This window comes from Triplophysa dalaica, chromosome 7 (assembly GCF_015846415.1).
Source record: "Triplophysa dalaica isolate WHDGS20190420 chromosome 7, ASM1584641v1, whole genome shotgun sequence".
Taxonomy (NCBI): Eukaryota; Metazoa; Chordata; class Actinopteri; order Cypriniformes; family Nemacheilidae; genus Triplophysa; species Triplophysa dalaica.
Genome location: NC_079548.1, coordinates 23,026,228 through 23,044,012, shown reverse-complemented (window position 1 = coordinate 23,044,012; position 17,785 = coordinate 23,026,228). Strand labels below are relative to the sequence as shown.

General features: G+C 36.4%; 2 protein-coding genes across 2 annotated transcripts in view; both read left to right on the top strand.

The window, feature by feature from the left end:
• The window catches only part of LOC130426475 (potassium channel subfamily T member 2), a 75,395-nt gene extending 71,467 nt beyond the window's left edge, over positions 1-3,928 (top strand). The window contains exons 29-31 of the mRNA XM_056753280.1: positions 13-352; positions 2,018-2,102; positions 2,664-3,928. Coding sequence (XP_056609258.1) covers positions 13-352; positions 2,018-2,102; positions 2,664-2,781 — 543 coding nt within the window. The 3' untranslated portion in view covers positions 2,782-3,928. The remainder of the gene's footprint in view (positions 1-12; positions 353-2,017; positions 2,103-2,663) is intronic.
• Positions 3,929-14,265: 10,337 nt separating this feature from the next.
• LOC130426340 (C-factor-like) lies at positions 14,266-17,413 on the top strand. Its single transcript, XM_056753059.1, has 6 exons — positions 14,266-14,427; positions 14,631-14,685; positions 14,807-14,994; positions 15,901-16,062; positions 16,470-16,580; positions 16,785-17,413. Exons 1-6 carry the CDS (start codon positions 14,281-14,283, stop codon positions 16,896-16,898), a joined length of 777 nt encoding a protein of 258 aa, XP_056609037.1. The 5' UTR covers positions 14,266-14,280; the 3' UTR covers positions 16,899-17,413.
• The last annotated feature ends 372 nt before the right edge of the window (positions 17,414-17,785 follow it).

The following is a 17,785-nucleotide window of genomic DNA, read 5'->3' as shown; positions in this document are numbered from 1 at the left end:
TGATCGTCTCAGTCTCAGGTGTCTATCACAGTGGAGGACTATGAGGACACGCGAGAGCCCCGCGAGCCTCTACTCTGCCGCTCCGGTCCTCACCGTAACTCGACCTCGTCCGAGCCGCCTTCGTCCTCGCAGGCCATGGACCACCCGCTCCTGAGGAGGAAGAGCATGCAGTGGGCACGACGGTTGAGTCGTAAGGGTGGAAGGAGCTCCAGCGGTGCCAAGGGAATGGGGAGCGCCGCCGAGCGTATTAGCCAGCAGAGACTCAATCTTTTCCGTCGCTCGGAGAGACAGGAACTTAACGCCCTGGTCCGCACACGTATGAAACACCTGGGTCTGTCGCCATCAGGATTCAGTAAGTGTGTACACATGTGTACTGCTGTATGTGTCCTTTAAGGTTTATTACTGTGTAAAGAAATTTGACATCATCATGCTATACATTCAGATTCATAACAATATGTTATGAGGTGTGTGGTACAGAATAGACAAGACATCTCTTTTTTTAAGGTATTTATTAGACAAAATGATTTGGCAAAAGGGCAAACTTATTTTTAACCTTATAAAAATGGATGAATTAGGTGCATATACTTTTCTTCTTCTTTTGATTTTATCTGAGTTCTGTATTTTCAAGGCTTTACTATACAGTCGTAAATATATTTTGTCTATGAAAAATACTGCAAACTTAAGTATTTACTACATTAAACTGCAGTTGATTTATTGTATACTATAATATTCACTATAGTAAGCTTCAAATATATAAAGTATACTAAAGTCTTGGCTACTGTTTATAAATTTACTACAATTTAATATTTTTTTCATCTAGTTCAAATAAAGCAGACTTTTATTTTGGCGGTCGTTCGGCGAAGACGCTTGAGTTTCAGTGTGTTTGACAGTAGCTTCACACAAACAGTAAAATGCTTGTAAAATAAACTTAGAACAACTGTGTGGATGAAGTTCATGTGTTGATGTCCTCGTATAGTTAAGATACAGACAAATCCAGGAGTGTCAAGCTTGTATCATGTTAAACTGTGCAGCTTATTCAGTCATAGACACGCAGAACAAGCAGAGGTCATATTTAAATAGTAGAATTAAGCTTTCCTGATTCCTTCCATGTTTTCCCACATCGCGCCATTAGTTAACCTCACACACGAAGAAGCACATCGACAAATGCAATTCATATAAACGCGCAGCACATATGTCACACTGTAAAGCCCTGTAAGTATTTTATTCCAATATATAAAAAAACAAGTGGTGCCCAGACAATAAAGCAAACACACATTTTTTAGTACTGTAGTAATATTTTGTAGACATTCTTCTGGGTCTTGACTCAATAGACTTTTTTCTCTTACTACTGTACATTTACTACATTACATTACAATACATGTCAACTCTAACTACTCTATACATTTACATTTAATCATTTAACAGATGCTTTTATCCAAAGCGTCTTACAAAGAGTTCAGGGTGCTATAAAGCGACACGTCATACAGGAGCAATAATACAATAGGTGCTAATACCAAGTTACTATACTACATGCAGCACATACTATATGTTTAACAATATGTATAAATTAAAGAAAAGATATGACTGAATTTACACAATAACAAATTTGTTTATTTTTAGTCAAAGAAAGTTACAAATTGCTGTTTTAAATACTTATAATAGTATAATAATTAATGATGACTTTATCTCTAGTATTTGTAATTTGATAAGATTATTCATAACAGAATTTTTGCCAGTTAAAAACACTAAAACTTAAAATATGTCATACGGCCCATGCAGTCACATGAAATTCAAACACACCTTATACAGCAGTAGAAGCAAGGATAGTGCCAACATTACACCATGGACAAGTGTCCCTTTTCATCCAATTTCAAACATTGTTGGGAACACCCATGTCCTCTTAATTCACCGGTCAAACCTTCCTCTAACGTTCTTTATCTTTTTAATGATTTATGTTTATACTGTATCTTTGTTACAGTTTATATTTATAGTCTTATGTCTGGTTGCCTTTTGTCAGATGGTATGACAGACCAGGGCAACAGACTGTCCTATATTCTCATAAACCCCTCACCAGACACACGCCTGGAACTCCATGATGTTGTGTGAGTATTGACATCACTGTGTTGTTTCTACGTTCATTTGGAGATGAAATGTGAAATTATTAGAATTTAAAGTATATCCAAAAACACCAAAAGCTGTGTGATTAGTGAGTTCATTTTATTAATCGATTGACAGCACTAAAATAAACATGTTAAACAAAAGAAATAGTGTGTGTTTACTTTCACTATACGTGTGTGATTAATTGTATAGTTAATCACACGAAAGGGTTCTGATTAATCGCAATTTTTTTTAATCTATTGACAGCCCTATTAAATACTTTTTAAAACTGAAAACCAATTTTTTATCATTGCACATGAATGCACAGACATATAGGCACAAACATTGACATGGCAGTCTCTGAGACCAGAAATAAACACTGCCTACACATCATTTTGTGAAGTATTAAAATCATTTAGTTTTTGTGATATGCATATTGCAATATTTTAATACATTTTTCAGTTCTAATTTTCCAAATTATTCCGGCCGATTTGTTTTGTTGTGAAGCGCAATGCCATGTAACTAAAAATCTTAATGCAAAGAGTTTATTGCGATGATTCCTGCAGGTATCTGATCAGACCAGATCTACTGTCAGCAGTGCCTAACCAGGCCGGTGGTCGCAAACCAAGTGCCGGCCCAGCAGAGGGACACAGATTTGACACACAGGACAGCACTCACCTATGAACACAATCACTACCGGCACAAAATCACATTCTCTGTGGAACCGCTGAGGAAAGGATGGATTGTATAAAACAACAAAAGAAGGGAAAACAATGAGACGTTGAAGAACGTGGCACCTGTGAGGATGGAACTGTGAACTGAATCTACACTGTAAAAAGTGATCTTGCTTTTGCCTTCACTTATTAAGTCAAACTGTATGTTACTAGTCAAAGCGCGAAGATTTATTTGATCAGTTAATGGATGGATTCATAAAACCCGTCAAGAGTATGGCCAGGTCACACAATAGATGTTTGCACAAAGAAATCGAGGGTTATTGATAAAGTGGTAATAAGTGAAATAAAAAATGACAATTCTTATTTTTTCATGAAATATTGCAGCGTTCAGTGTAGATAGTTTATCAATGTGGGTCATTCTCTTTCTAAAAGTCGCTTGTCCTCATAATCTTTAGTTCAAATCTGTAAATGCACTTCCTTCCTGTCATGAGTATCCATCTTAAATGACGAATGTTAGACGGCTTGGGCGGAGCATCCGTTAACTCCTCCCCTTCAACAGTCAGTCTGCTGCCTGTTCAATTTCAAAATGCAACGGCTGTTTTTTATACATCCAGTCAAACCGCAGAGTAATATGAAGGCCACGCCCACTATTTTGTCATTAGAAATTCCATTTCACTCGGAAATGTGTCAAAATACAGAAGTAAAAACGACCGCAACATTCTGTTCACGGTGACTTTGACCGTTTTTGCTTTGTGACTTTGACAATTAAGCAAATTGTCTTAACTTTCATTATTGTTTTATGTGTTTTGGTAAAAATTTATTCTTTTCATTAAAATCAGCATAATGGCATTATTACAAATTATTTTATAATATTTAAATTCTACATTTTTAATTTTTCTCTTTTTACAAAACTGAAATGAGAATAATATTTTATTTGCATTAAGGGTGTCGGAATAAACTGGTATTGACAATAACCGTGATATTAATAACCCTCATCACACATGATACTACTGTAAATAATTCTGTGTCAATATCTGGTAGACACTTCATCAGTAGGTGGCGGTTTTGGTTACAAAGTCTCCACCTTCCTCCAGTTGTATTTTGATGGGATTCATGGCCAAAAATGAGAAAATACAAAATAAACTAGCATTATTTTACCTATGGTATTTTTATTATTTAATGTCATTGATATCATGATGATAACATTATTGTGAATTATGTGTGAATTTGTCATTATTAATCATCCCAGCTTTGTTAGACATCTTCTGTATAGTGCATTACTCACAGCTTCATGGCAGACCTGTGTTAAATTCCTCTCTTTTTGTCTGTTTTCCCGTCTTATTGACCTGATCTATTACAAATAGGAAAAAAATTAAATACTTTAAAACCGAGAAGAAACCGAGGCATTCCGAACGCAACCTGAAATCAGTTGTACAGGAAAAGAGAGTGGACCAAAGAACACACTCTTAACAAATATGGAAATATGGGAATATGGAAATATGGAAAAGTCACTTGTGTGTATCAAACCCATCAACAAAGTATTGGGTCTGATTTTCAGAAACAAAAACTGGACCTTGGATACATTTTCCAGGACCTTGGATACATTTTCCAGTCTCTATGAGTATGTAAATAGAAACTAAAAAACAAAAATGTTCTCTTTGTCACAACATGTAAAGAAACAGAGAAACTATAATTATAAATGTAACATGTGATTCATAAAACTTGAATCAAATTCAAGAGTAATTGTGAGTTGAGGACTAAGATGCTTTTTCATTTATTTTATCATAGTCCTTATGATAAAACAGACTAACAATTACTCCTGAATTTGATTACATTTATAAATCACATTATACATGTACAATTCAAGTTTCTCAGTTTCTCTAATAAATAAATAGTGGTTTGACTTTGACAAATTGCTCACAAACTTAAGGTTTAAGCATGAAATCGCTTTTTACAATGTAGTCTAATCCCTATTTTCTTACTAGAGGACTTTCCAATGCATGAAGTTTTTAAAAACTAGAAAACATTGAATTTATGCATTGAATGATTTTTAATGCAAGAGAACCGAGGCCACGCAAGTGCATTTAAATATGTCATTTGTTTTAGTCTCTGTGCATGTGAATGTATGTTAAATAGCCAGCACTGAAATTCTTTACTTGGACCGCCAAAGGAACAAGTTGCCAAATGTACTTTGAAGGGGTATGTTCTCTGTCATGTGAATTCAATGTTTGTCAGCTGCTGGAATGATCTGAATGCAATCTGAAGACAAGTGCTCAGTCTGCTTTTCATCCCCCAGCTCTTTCCAAAAAGGAGCTTATTACATGGGAATTGGACCAAACAGATGACCACTATCTTATTCATCTACAATAAAAAAAAGATTTTCGAACAAAATGGAATGATTTCTCGATGTGTTTGATGTTTGCATTGATGAGATCTGTACAGCTATTTCTTTAGTCAGGTTATTTACTGTTGATCATGCATGTGTAGATGAAGGATGTGTTTGTCCTGAAGGAGTGAGAGAGACTGTCTCATGCCACTGCTCTGTGTTCATAATGCACTATTGCCTATTGGGCATAATAAAATCAGTAAAACGGATGGCTTCTCATTTATTTTGTGTGATCGCTGCAGCTACTAACAGACACAAATATATTCAGTACAACAGAATGACTGTGAGCAAATTGGTTTTAACACAACAGCAATGCAAATAGTTAAAGGGACAGTTCACCCAAATATAAAATTTGCTTTTTATTTACTCACATTCAGGCCAAGAGGATATTTAGCAGAACCTGCGGTGCATTGTGATTCATATAATGGAGGTTAATGGGTAAAAGCACTTTGAGAGTTCAAAATATGTTGAATATAATACATCCCCACGGCTCATAGTCACACATTGGCATCTTGTTCATGGAAAAATTTGTTCATTATATGATTACAATATCATTAAAGAAATGTCACAAAACTTTTTTTAAAGGAAAAGCACACAAACCATACATTTATTTCTTTATTTTATTTTTTATCTTTTGAATGTAAAATGTGTTTTTTATGTAATTTTCACTTAAGATTTTCATAAAAATCTTCCTTCCACTAATACAAACATGGTAAAATTAGTCCTTCTTTTGTTTCTAAGTTACATTGGATGGAATAAAAAGAGCAAAAGACTTGAAATATCAATTGCCACTACAAGGTAGGGATGTCACGGTAACATAAACATGTCTTACGATACTTTACCAGTGGAAGTATCTCAATACCAAGTAGTATCACGATGCTGTGCAATGTTCATAATTCAAATCTAAACAAAAAACACAGATTTAGATGAAAATACTTACTAAAGTAAACAGCCCATAAGAAAAAGACAAAGTGGGAGACGGAGATTTCATTTATTTGTAACAAAAAACATCCCATTTCAAAAAGATCCAGGGTCTTTGCTGTAAACTTTATTTTCTATTGAATGCATTGAAAACTTATCTCACGGTAAAGTTTTTGTCAATTTTCCTACTTTTTTGAAGTATAGTTGAATAAATAATACAGACAATATTATTACAATATAAATAATTGTGTCAAATACATGTCATATACAAATATTTTATGAATTATAATAATCTATCAAATGCTTGCTTTCTGTGAGCACCCACAACACATGGTATTTTAATCTAATGCATTCATATACATGCTTTTAATACCAAATTACCACATTGTTAGTAGAGGGTAAAAGCTTATTATGTTTTATTGACGCACACATGGTAAAATGACATGAATACACTGCGCCAACTGAAGAAGCCCGGGTCAGCACAGCCAAATAAGACCGCATGAGAGAAACACCATTTACTGTATCTTGTTTTACATTCATTGTTGTTGTTTTTCATAAAATACATTTGTATCCAACAAATGATCCTCTTGCAAGACGTATCAAACATCTCTTTTTCCTGCTTTGTTTTTACAGACTGATGAGGAACATCAAGTGTACACTGCGGACATAAGAGAATGCTTGCCTGTTGTATATTTTGATCAGGTCGAACATAAACATTTGTAATAGGGATGCTCCGATCCACCTTTTTTGCTTCCGATACCGATTTCGATACCTGAGATTCAGTACTGGCCGATACTGAGTACAGATCCGATACTAAGGTAACATTTTTAAAGTGCACAATTACTTAATAAACTGTGTGCATTGCTGTCCAAGACATCAGGCTCGACTTAACATTCATTTCCTGACCCGTAAAACAAAATAACAAACAAATGATTCACAAATTTAGTGAATTATTTATTAAACCAGCAAAATAAAACAAAATGTTCACTATCTTAAACTTGAAATTCAAAATTAAAGTGCAAATTAAGCAGCTGAATAAAACAACAGCTTCACTAGCTTGATAAACAGTTATAAATTAATGGAAACAAAATCTCTTTATAACTGTTATGTGCAAATATAATTTAAAAATCAATGCACAATAAACAATAAAGCAGCTGAAATTGAGCAAAAAAGCAATAGCTTCACTGCTTTAGATATTCAAACAGGAATCAGCTCTTTTTAATGCTTTAGTCATTAAAGCAAAGTCCACTAAACTAAGCTAAAGTTTAGTGGAAATCAAATTTAACATCCAACACCGAAAGATAAATAAAACACTAGCTTCCCTAGCTTGCGGTAAAACTGCACATGTAAAAATAAACGGAAAAAGATATAATAGTTTAGTCGGTGCAAATAGAAATTCAAAATCAAATTATCCCAAAAACTCAGCGCATTGACATCTTTATTTTTTTCCGTATACGTGTTTGCAGACTTTTTGGTACAGTTCAGGTCTTACCATGTCGTACCGAGGCTCCAGGTGGTTTATAAGGAGTCTGAAGCCATTGTTCGCAACGACGGACAGCGGTTGCAAATCCATAACAATGAAATTCAGTATGCTTTCAGTGATTTTCGCTGCTTTCACACTACTAGATGGAAATTTCTGAATTCTTTCCGCTGTCTCCTCCAAAGTTAGCTGCTTCGTACCGTCTCGTTTTAGTTTCTTCAGCTTATTGAACTCGGCGTGCTTAAATTAGTAGTATTATAATGAACAGTTTTATCACAACCCCTCGGAACATTTACTTCGCATGTATTGCAAACAGCGGTGTAACTTGTTGGCGTAGCTGTCCTAAAATAAATCTAAATGGCAGATATTTTTTGTCGCTCCATGCTGTTCGCTGCTCAATGTAAGCTATGTTCGCTTGTTCACGCGCACTACGTACAGAGCACGTTGCTAGCGTATGATGTCACACGCTTCGCAAAGCACAGCCACGAGAGTGTTTAAGCGCCGGTGTCTCCAGGAACTTTTACATCGCCTAGCAGAAATTTTATGTAAGCTAGATCGGGTATCGGTGCAATTTGTCACTGATACCCGATCTAGAATTTAATTCAGTATCGACGCCGATTTCCGATACAAATATAGGATCGGAGCATCCCTAATTTGTAACATGTTTTTGATGTCAGAAGTCTTCTTCCTCACCTCTCTATTTCATTGTCAGTTTACAGATTTTCACAAAAAGGGTGTAAGTCAGATAAAAGATAAAGAAATTCAAGGAGGAAGGACGGGAAATACGTGGAAGAAGTAAAGAAGGGCATGGAAGTACACATCTGCTTAATTTCCTCGATGGAGTCCGTTAGGAAGACATTTTCTCATTATTATAGTTTTATGAAGTCTTTCATTTGTTGATATTTTTGGTTTTTGAGAAGTCAGTGTTATTGAAAAAAATCATGATTCTGAAAAAATAAATGCGTCACAGTACTCAGACTGTTGTCAAAGATATCAGGACCTTAAAGGGAAAAATTGAAGATCTTGAAATGAAAGTAGACACATATACATAACACTTATTCTGTCTCTTAGCATTTCATTTGTACAGATATGGTGCAGCTAACATGTGTTTTACCTTTATTACATCATCCCAGTTATGATGCAGTGAAGTTGAGACACTTCAAGAGCGCTACAAGAAAATCGACGAGTACACATGTCTTCTGGAACATGTCCCACCTGAGCTGTGGGAAACCGTCATGATGAACCTAGAGGTCTCTTTGCTTTTTTCCTCTTCAATAAAAAATGTGCTTGCCCGTCTAGTTTCCTACTTAAAGCTGCAGTATGTAACCTTGGTATTTGACCACAAGAGGGCGCATTTCCAACAATAACAAAGGCGAAGCTTGATGACGCTATGAAGCAGGTGACGATGGGAGATGTCGTTTTAAATGCGTTTTCGCCATAGCGATGTATCTAAATTGGATAAACGAATCATGATCACGGATGAGGTAATTTATTTGTTTTTGTATTACCTGTATATCTGATCGTATTATTTTATGTCATCATAATTAATGAACTGCAAGGAACGTGAAATGTTATGCTATATTATCCCGTTACAACTTACAGCTATTTGTTAAATGATTTGTTGGGTTAATGTTGTGCAGTGTTACGTGTTTATGGTTAATGCCGTGTTGTTTAACGTGCTCAAACCAATCGTTCTAAAATAAATAATTGATTTGCTTACCTGTCTATCAATACACTCGCGAGAGCAGAGTCTCTGTCAAGTCCAAGATTGTCGCGCAGCTCTCTCCATCTCGAAAACGCCTGGCCGATATTTATCCTGGTTTTATTCCTCCGTTTGTCACACAGTCTGCGTGTATCCAAATATGGACGCTTCCGTTTTACTGGCACTTCAATACTCGCCAAAGAGTAATCGTGATCCATATCAACCACTTCCGCATTTGACCATGTGATATTCTGGTCTACACCGGAACAAAGTATAGAGCGGACATTGCGTTACTTAGAGGCGACATTTCTTTTCCGGGACGGCCAGTTATTTAAAATCGGAATTTCTCTGAAATAAAAAATCTTTAGAGACTTTTGAAATATTGTAAGTACACAACTGGAGGAAATATATCACACTGTGCAAGTTATTTTCTGAAATTTTATTACAAAATTATTACATACTGGAGCTTTAAAGAAAGTTTTTATTACGTATATGTTTGTGTATGAACTGACTGAACGTAAAGACTTTTAAAGAGAGCAGGACATCGATCTTGAATACGTCAAGTTCTGTCACCATGAGGAAAGAGAGAAAATATGAAATATGGTCGGACTCATTTCAAAGCCGAATAAAAAATGTTTGAGAATTAAATGTCAAAGCCCTAAAACAGGCAATTAATTTTTATAATCGCAATGATTTATTAGACAATTAATCGTCAGCCAAATTTTTTATAATCGTGACAGCCCTAGCTGGAATGAAGTTAAGAATGAAATAATAAATAAATTGAAACAATGTTGATTTCAGTTTATATGATTTATCACAATTAAGAATGATAAAAAAATTAAAATCTTAAAGCACTTAATAATGGTAATGGGTAAATTAGCTTGTATGTGTAATCAAGTATTAAACATCACATTCAATTACATTTCTTTATTTATAAAAAATATACTTTTAGAAATACTTTGTTAAGAGCATAGAAACCTTCAGTATACAAACATTCTATATAAGATAAATACAGAAAAGGCATTTACACTCAAATACAGACAAAGAGATATAGACGGTTTCAAAGCAACAACATAAACAAACGTTACTGCGCATGCGTGCGTTCGTGGACTACCCTTAACTTTCAGTACGACGTTCATAAATAATAGAGTGTCACGGTCCTGTCCTTCCAGTCCTGGGTATTCGGGCCTTGGGGACAGAGCCGTGACACAATCATATCTTCCACATTGAATAAAAGGAAGAATAAGAAAGCAGCCCCCCCGGCCATGCAGATAGTGCAAAACAATATGCAAACGGTGGTGAGGAACCCAAAACTCCCATCGAGAAAAAAAACCTCAGGGGAACCCAGGCCCAACCAGGGGATTCCAGTTCCCCTCTGGCAAAAGCTGCTGCCTCTGCACAAGCTCAACAGTGCTTGCACAACAAGGCTTAATAAAATATAAAAATTAAGGATTTAAGATTATCATTAACAATCTAATAGCATTTGAAATGTTGTAGGAAAAACAAAGTTGTGGCGTCCTTTATCCAGCTCTATCCTCTTAGCTCTTGTCAGGTCACCGCTTCCCATTCTCAGCTCTGCCATCAGGTCTGGGCATGAACTGCATCCTGCGGTAACCTTGGAACAAAGAGACAAGACTGGCTGAGAGTAGAGTACTGTTCTGCACTCTTTGATGCAACAAGTACATCATTTGTTGTTGTTTTGTCCGAGTTTAGTAGTAAAAAATTGTTACTCATCCACATTTTTAAGTCAACTATGCAATCCTTTATTCGATGAAACTGCTGAGTTTCATTAGGCTTCGCGGAAATATAAAGTTGAGTATCATCAGCATAACAGTGAAAGCTAAATCCGTGTCGCTTTATTATATCTCCTAGAGGTAGCATGTATAAAGCGAAGAGCAGAGGCCCCAAGACTGAGCCCTGTGGTACACCGTACTGGACTTGTGATTTGAGGGACACCTCATTGTTTATTACTACAAATTGAAAACGGTCGGATAAATAAGACTCAAACCATTTCAATGCTATTCCGTTAATGCCGACGTCATTTTCGAGTCTATGTAGAAGTATGCTGTGGTCAATGGTGTCAAATGCAGCACTGAGGTCTAGCAGCACCAATAACGAAATACAGCCACGGTCAGACGCTAAAAGCAGATCATTTGTAACTCTGATCAAAGCAGTCTCTGTACTGTGACATGCTCGAAATCCAAACTGGAATTCATCATTAATGTCATTCCTTTGGAGGAAGGAGCATAATTGAGTTGAAACTACTTTTTCCAGAACTTTAGATATAAAAGGTAAATTCGATATAGGCCTGTAATTCCCTAGTTCTCTAGGGTCGAGTTTGGTTTTTTTTAAAAGAGGACTTATAAAAGCCACCTTAAATGCTTTAGGCACATGTCCTAATGTCAGAGATGAGTTAATAATAGTGAGAAGAGGATCTATAATTTCTGGGAGCATTTCTTTCAGTAGTTTTGTAGGTATAGGGTCTAGCATGCATGTTGTTGATTTAGATGATCTTATGATTTTAGACGGTTCATCGTGATCTACTGTAGAAAATAATTGCAATTTCTCCTTAGGGGTGCTGTAGTTAGTTTGTTCAGCGGATTTCACTACAGGTTGCATTGTTATAATTTTTTCTCTTATATCTTGGATTTTACTCGTGAAGTAGTTCATAAATTCATCACTGTTATGCTGATAATCAGAATCTGACGTCGATGACGACTTATTTTTTGTTAATTTAGCCACGGTGTTAAATAAAAACCTAGGGTTGTGATGGTTTTCCTCTATTAGTGTTGAAAAGTAGGCGGATCTAGACGTTTTTATTGCATTCCTGTAATTTCGAGTACTATTCTTCCATGCTATACGAAATACCTCTAAATTCGTTTTCTTAAAGTTGCGCTCCATTTTCCGGGACGCTTTTTTTCCGAGTCCGAGTGTGTTCATTATACCACGGTGATGGGCTGCTATTTTTAATTTTCTTTAAACGCAGAGGAGCAACTGTGTCTAATATTTCCGAGAAAGTAGTGTTAAAATTTTCAATAGTAGTGTCAAAATCGTCAACGTTTTTACTCATGCTAGATATTTTATACAATTCAGGCAGATTAATCGAGAAACGCATCTTTGGTAGTTGAAGTGCTCGTTCTACCATATTTGTAACAAGGAGTTTGATTTGCAGCCGTAGGCCATTGAAGCAAACATAATATCAGATAATGATCCGAAATATCTTCACTCTGCTGAACGATTTTAACATCGTCCACATTTATACCATAAGAAAGTATTAAATCTAAAGTATGATTACGAAGGTGAGTGGGTCCTGACACATGTTGACTAACGCCCATGGAGTTAAGAGTGTCTTTGAAAGCCAGTCCCAAGGCATCTGTATCATTGTCTACATGGATATTAAAGTCACCGACGACAAGGACTCTGTCTGCGGCCAGTACTAGTCCTGATAAGAACCCACCAAAATCTTTAATAAAATCTGTGTGGTGCCCTGGAGGCCTATATACAATAGATAGAATAAATTTTAAAAATGTTTTGTCCTTAGTATTAGGTGTCGATACGTGAAGTACCATGACTTCAAAAGAATTGTATTTAAAATTAGACTTCTGAGAGGTGATAAAAGAATTATTGTAAAGTGCAGCGACACCTCCCCCTTTACCTTTTAGACAAGGCTCGTGTTTATAGTAATAATCTTGGGGAACGGATTCATTTAGAGTAATATAATCATCTGTCTTTAGCCATGTTTCTGTCAAACAAAGCATGTCTATTTTATGATCGGTTATCAAATCGTTAACAAAAAGTGCTTTATTTGAGAGAGATCTAATATTAAGCAATCCGAGTCGTAACAGTTGATTATCTGTATTTTGTTCATGTTTGATTTGTTTAACGTTTATTAAATTACTTTCAAGAGGTTTACGCAATATTTTATGTTTGCTAATCCGGGGGACAGACACAGTCTCTATTTTATGCTGTTTGTAAAAAGGGATTATTACTTTAATAATCCCTTTTATTATCTCTGATACGCACAGATTTTTTAAAAAGTTCATGGCTCTGAAAAGCGAGGTGTGCTATGATTGGCCAGTTAACCAGTGTGTTGTGATTGGTTGAATACTGCAAATGTGTGATGGAAATGTAACGCCTTTCACCATATTTGGATCATCAGGTTCCAAAGCAATTGTACTGAGAGGTACACCACCTTACTTTTGTATATATTTGAGCGGTCTTAGTCAAATCATTCCACCAACTGATGCACAAAACTAAAATTTAAGTTTTATTGAGCAAAATGAAAAGACACCTTTTAAAAATAAGCAGTAATTGACTTTACCCTGAATAATAACCTGAACATTTGATTTATTATTCATATATATCTATATATGTGTGTGTGAGTAGCAATTATACACACACACACACACACACACACACATATTAGGGTTGGGGGGGCTCCGATTGTCATATATGTATGTGGGGAGGCCCAAGGAAAAAAGGTTGGGAACCACTGATATACGGCATGATATCTGCTTGAGTTGTTGTTCATATTTAATTTTCAAAAGATGATGAAAAATCAAAACACACGAAAAATCCTTGTTAAATTCACCAGCCATTATTGAACTAACACCAGACTGAAGAGCACAAGAATGCAGAGAATCTTTGTGTCTTATGGTATTATGAACAACAATCGTCATTATTCGGAAACGTTGATTCATCAATGCCACAACTGACCAGTCAGAATGAGTCATGTAATAATCAAATGTACTTTATCACAAGTCTGTGATGAAATGTTCCTGATGAAAATTAGAGCAGCTAATGTCTGATCTGAGATGTAATAGGACATGTAGTTTGAATCAGCTGATTTTTGCTTAGTCAGCATGAAACATGTACCGTAGCATTTCACCCATTTTCTGTGCGACTCATAACATGTTACGCAACACACAAACATTCCTATTCAGTGAAGTAAGATTACGGGGCGTGTCATCAGGCTGTACAAACACTTTAAGAGCAGCTCCTGAGAGACAGTTGATGAAACATGGCAGCAGTGAAAGCATGCAGTGTCCTGATCACAGGGGCAAACCGAGGTTTGGGTTTAGAAATGGTCAAACAACTCTCGGAGGTCACCTGTCCAAAGCGGCAGATTTTTGCTTGCTGCCGTGACCCTGATGGACCAAAATCTGAGGTGAGTTTTAAATTCTGATGCCAGAAAGCATGATGAATGCTTGTTTACAGTGTTCAAGTAAGTACACTTTAATTCATAAGCACTTTATCTTCATATAGTATACATGGAAAAAATATCAAATAAATTAAAATTGACACCTAAGGAAAGCACAACTGCAGCATTCAAGTCTTGAAGTAATTCGGTTTTGTTTTCCTCTCATTCAGAAACTCAGAGAACTAGCTGAAAAGCATCACGGCATTATCACCATTGTGCGTCTTGGTAAATTTGATTATTATCTTTTCGATTAAAAGTACTTGTTATATTTGGTACGTGTCATTCAGTTGATTTTACAGCAGCGGTTGCACAAAACCTTGCTGGTGCTTTCTCACGCTTCATACAGATGTAGGCGACCCTTGCAGTATTAAAGAGTCTGCCAAGAAAGTGTCTTCTCTGCTGGGGAAGAACGGTTTAAACCTGCTTGTGAACAATGCGGCCGTGCTCGCGCATGGCACCATGCAGTCCACCACGGATCAGGAAATGCGTGATGCTTTCAACACCAACCTTATGGGACCTTTCACAGTCACCAAGGTAACAGAAAGTGCTGTTAACAGCTCTGAAATACGGATTAGGTCACTAGTGCCTCAAGTATCCGTTTCTTAAAGGGGTCATATGACGCGAAAACGTGTTTTTCTTGTTTGGTGTGTTATAAGTTGCCCATATATGTATTGGACACGTAAAATTCCAAAAATGAAAGTGTGGGAACAAAAGATCTATTCTATCTAAAAGCAAATGCTCACCCAAACCTGCCTGAAACGTCTTGTGTAACCACACCCCCACATATCTACATCAGTTGGTGAGATGATTTGACCTAGACCACCCAATGTATACACAAGTAAGCTGGTGTATCTGTCAGTACAATTGCTCTGGTACCTGATGTTCCAAATATGGTAAGAGGTGTTACATTTCCATCACACGGCTACAGTATTCAACCAATCACTACACACTGGTTAACTGGCCAATCATTGCACACCTCACTTTTCAGAGTCATGAGCTTTGTAAAAAAGCTGCATGTTTCAGAGATGCAGAGCAAAGAGGAGATGCAAACAAGCACGGTATGTGGAAAATACAGCATTTTTAAACCTTAAATCGTGTGAACACATTGCATCACATCTTTAGTCGTGTCATACGATACCTTTAAGGATTAAGCACTGAAAGTATGACCTTCTTTTTGTTTTATCCTAAATATTCATTTATTTATTTGAATAATCTTTGACTTTGAAACAGAAAGTTCACAGCAGATCACTTCTTCTTTTGCCACCATCTGGCAGAAGGAAGTGTGTCACTTAAAAGATAAGAATAATACACTGATATTTACCTATTTAAATTCACATTCCTACCATGCATTGTTTTCTTAGAGTCAAGCACCAGTCTATATGGTCATCCCTTTCACCTCTGCTTGCAGCTTTATTAAATGTCCTTGTATTTTTCTGATAGGAGTACCTGCCGTATCTACGCGCTGCAGCTAAAGCCAGTGACAGATCAGGCATGTCATGTGATAAAGCAGCTATCATTAACATCTCTGCCGGACTGGGCTCCATGACTCAGATGCTTTCCCTGTACTCTCATTTTCCAACATTCTCTTACAGTGTCAGCAAGGTACGCAAAGCTTGTTCTCAGATATTGACTAAACAACAGTAGTTCAATTTTATTTTCCGTCTTAAAATTGCTCTCTGTGACATCAACATTTTCCAAACCGGCCTTCTGTGAACTGAACTAAAACTCCCAAAAATGGCCCCGCTATGCTTTAAAGGAATAGTTCACCCAAATGACATTTAGTCCATCATTTGTTGACCCTCACGCCATCCAAAATTTGGTTAGGTACTTATTTTGTTTATTAGTATATCGTTTGCTCAAATCTGGCACTGAGGTGCAGATGCATTTCATATCCAGTACTCCCACCTTCAGCCACTAGAGGGAAACTTTGAAATTAATTTAGTTCATTTCGTGCTTAATCTGGTTGCACCATTAAATCTGAAATACTTGCATTTTTTTTATCTTAACAGTCGGGTCTTAATATGTTGACTGTATACACCGCTATTGAGTTAAAGCAAGATGAGATCCTCTGCGTTTCCATTCATCCAGGCTGGGTCAAAACTGACATGGGTGGAGATAAGGTGAGTCTCATTTCAAGCCAAACAAAACGTCTATATATATATATATGATGCACAGAATAGTACAACAAAAGACAAAAGCATGTTAAACGTTTGTAATTAATATCACATCATTTATGTCCGACAATAAAATTCCCATTTTGTTTGTTTTTGTTCAGCCAATGAAAGTGAAATCTGATGTCTTTTTAAATGTAATTTCTCCACCAGGCACCTCTTGAATCAAGAGACAGTGTGGCAGACATTTTGCAGGTCATGAGCAGCCTTACAGAGAAACAACATGGTGGATTCTTGGACAACACAGGAAAAACTTTGCCCTGGTAATGCAGGAGAACAACTGTGATTTATTTACACTTGTAGGCCTTATTCGAGTTCACACTCACCAATATTAATAAAAATAATGAAAGAAATGACCAGCCATCAATGATACGTGACAACAATTGTACAATAGGAACATATAATCTTGTGTTGAGAATGATATAGAGAATGTGGAATTTCAATTCCATGCAATAACATAAAGGGGCACTGTCCAATATGTGTAATGTATCTCTAGTGAATGATGGAAAATTTACTACTATATCAAGACCTCATTCCATAGAGCCGTTTCCATGGAAACATTGTATTTCACTAGTGATGGCCTCATCTCAGTTATCAATCAAAGGTCACGAGGAGGTACGAGCAATGAAGAACCTGTGGGATTGCAAGAAATGTAAATTGCCGCGTGGCATCTCAATTGTGCTGTTGTACAATGGTACAATTGTTTGTTTTCTTTTTAACTTGTTTCAAACATGGTAAATGTTTATTGGTAAATATTGGTCAAAAATAAACACTCAACATTTGTTTGTGACCCTGTCTGTGAAATTCAAGAATCTAATTATGAGATGAGGAGCATCAGTAGTCATTTCTCAGAGACTGTAAACATTTGACTGAGCTACGCGCTAAACTACTTTCACTTTCATCACAGTCCTACAGCTGGCAATAAGAATTCAGCTACACACATTCTCAGATAACCGACGGTCAAATAACAGCTTCATCACTTTAACATCAGCTGTGAAAGCTGTTCTGTGTAATACACTGATATTGTGTGTGCAAACCTCTGTCTAAAACACTTCTATGAAACGTCATTTGAAGTCCTGCTTGCAAATGTCTCCTGATCAATCTGCTTGTTTTATTATCCAACTCTGTTATTAGTGATAACCTGTCTGACACCA

Bases quoted from the DNA above. Each gene is read 5' to 3' on its own strand.
- LOC130426340 (XM_056753059.1), top strand. From the start codon at position 14,281: ATGGCAGCAGTGAAAGCATGCAGTGTCCTGATCACAGGGGCAAACCGA. The intron at 14,428-14,630 runs GTGAGTTTTAAA...CCTCTCATTCAG, and splicing joins CTGATGGACCAAAATCTGAG to AAACTCAGAGAACTAGCTGA. The intron at 14,995-15,900 runs GTAACAGAAAGT...TTTTTCTGATAG, and splicing joins GACCTTTCACAGTCACCAAG to GAGTACCTGCCGTATCTACG.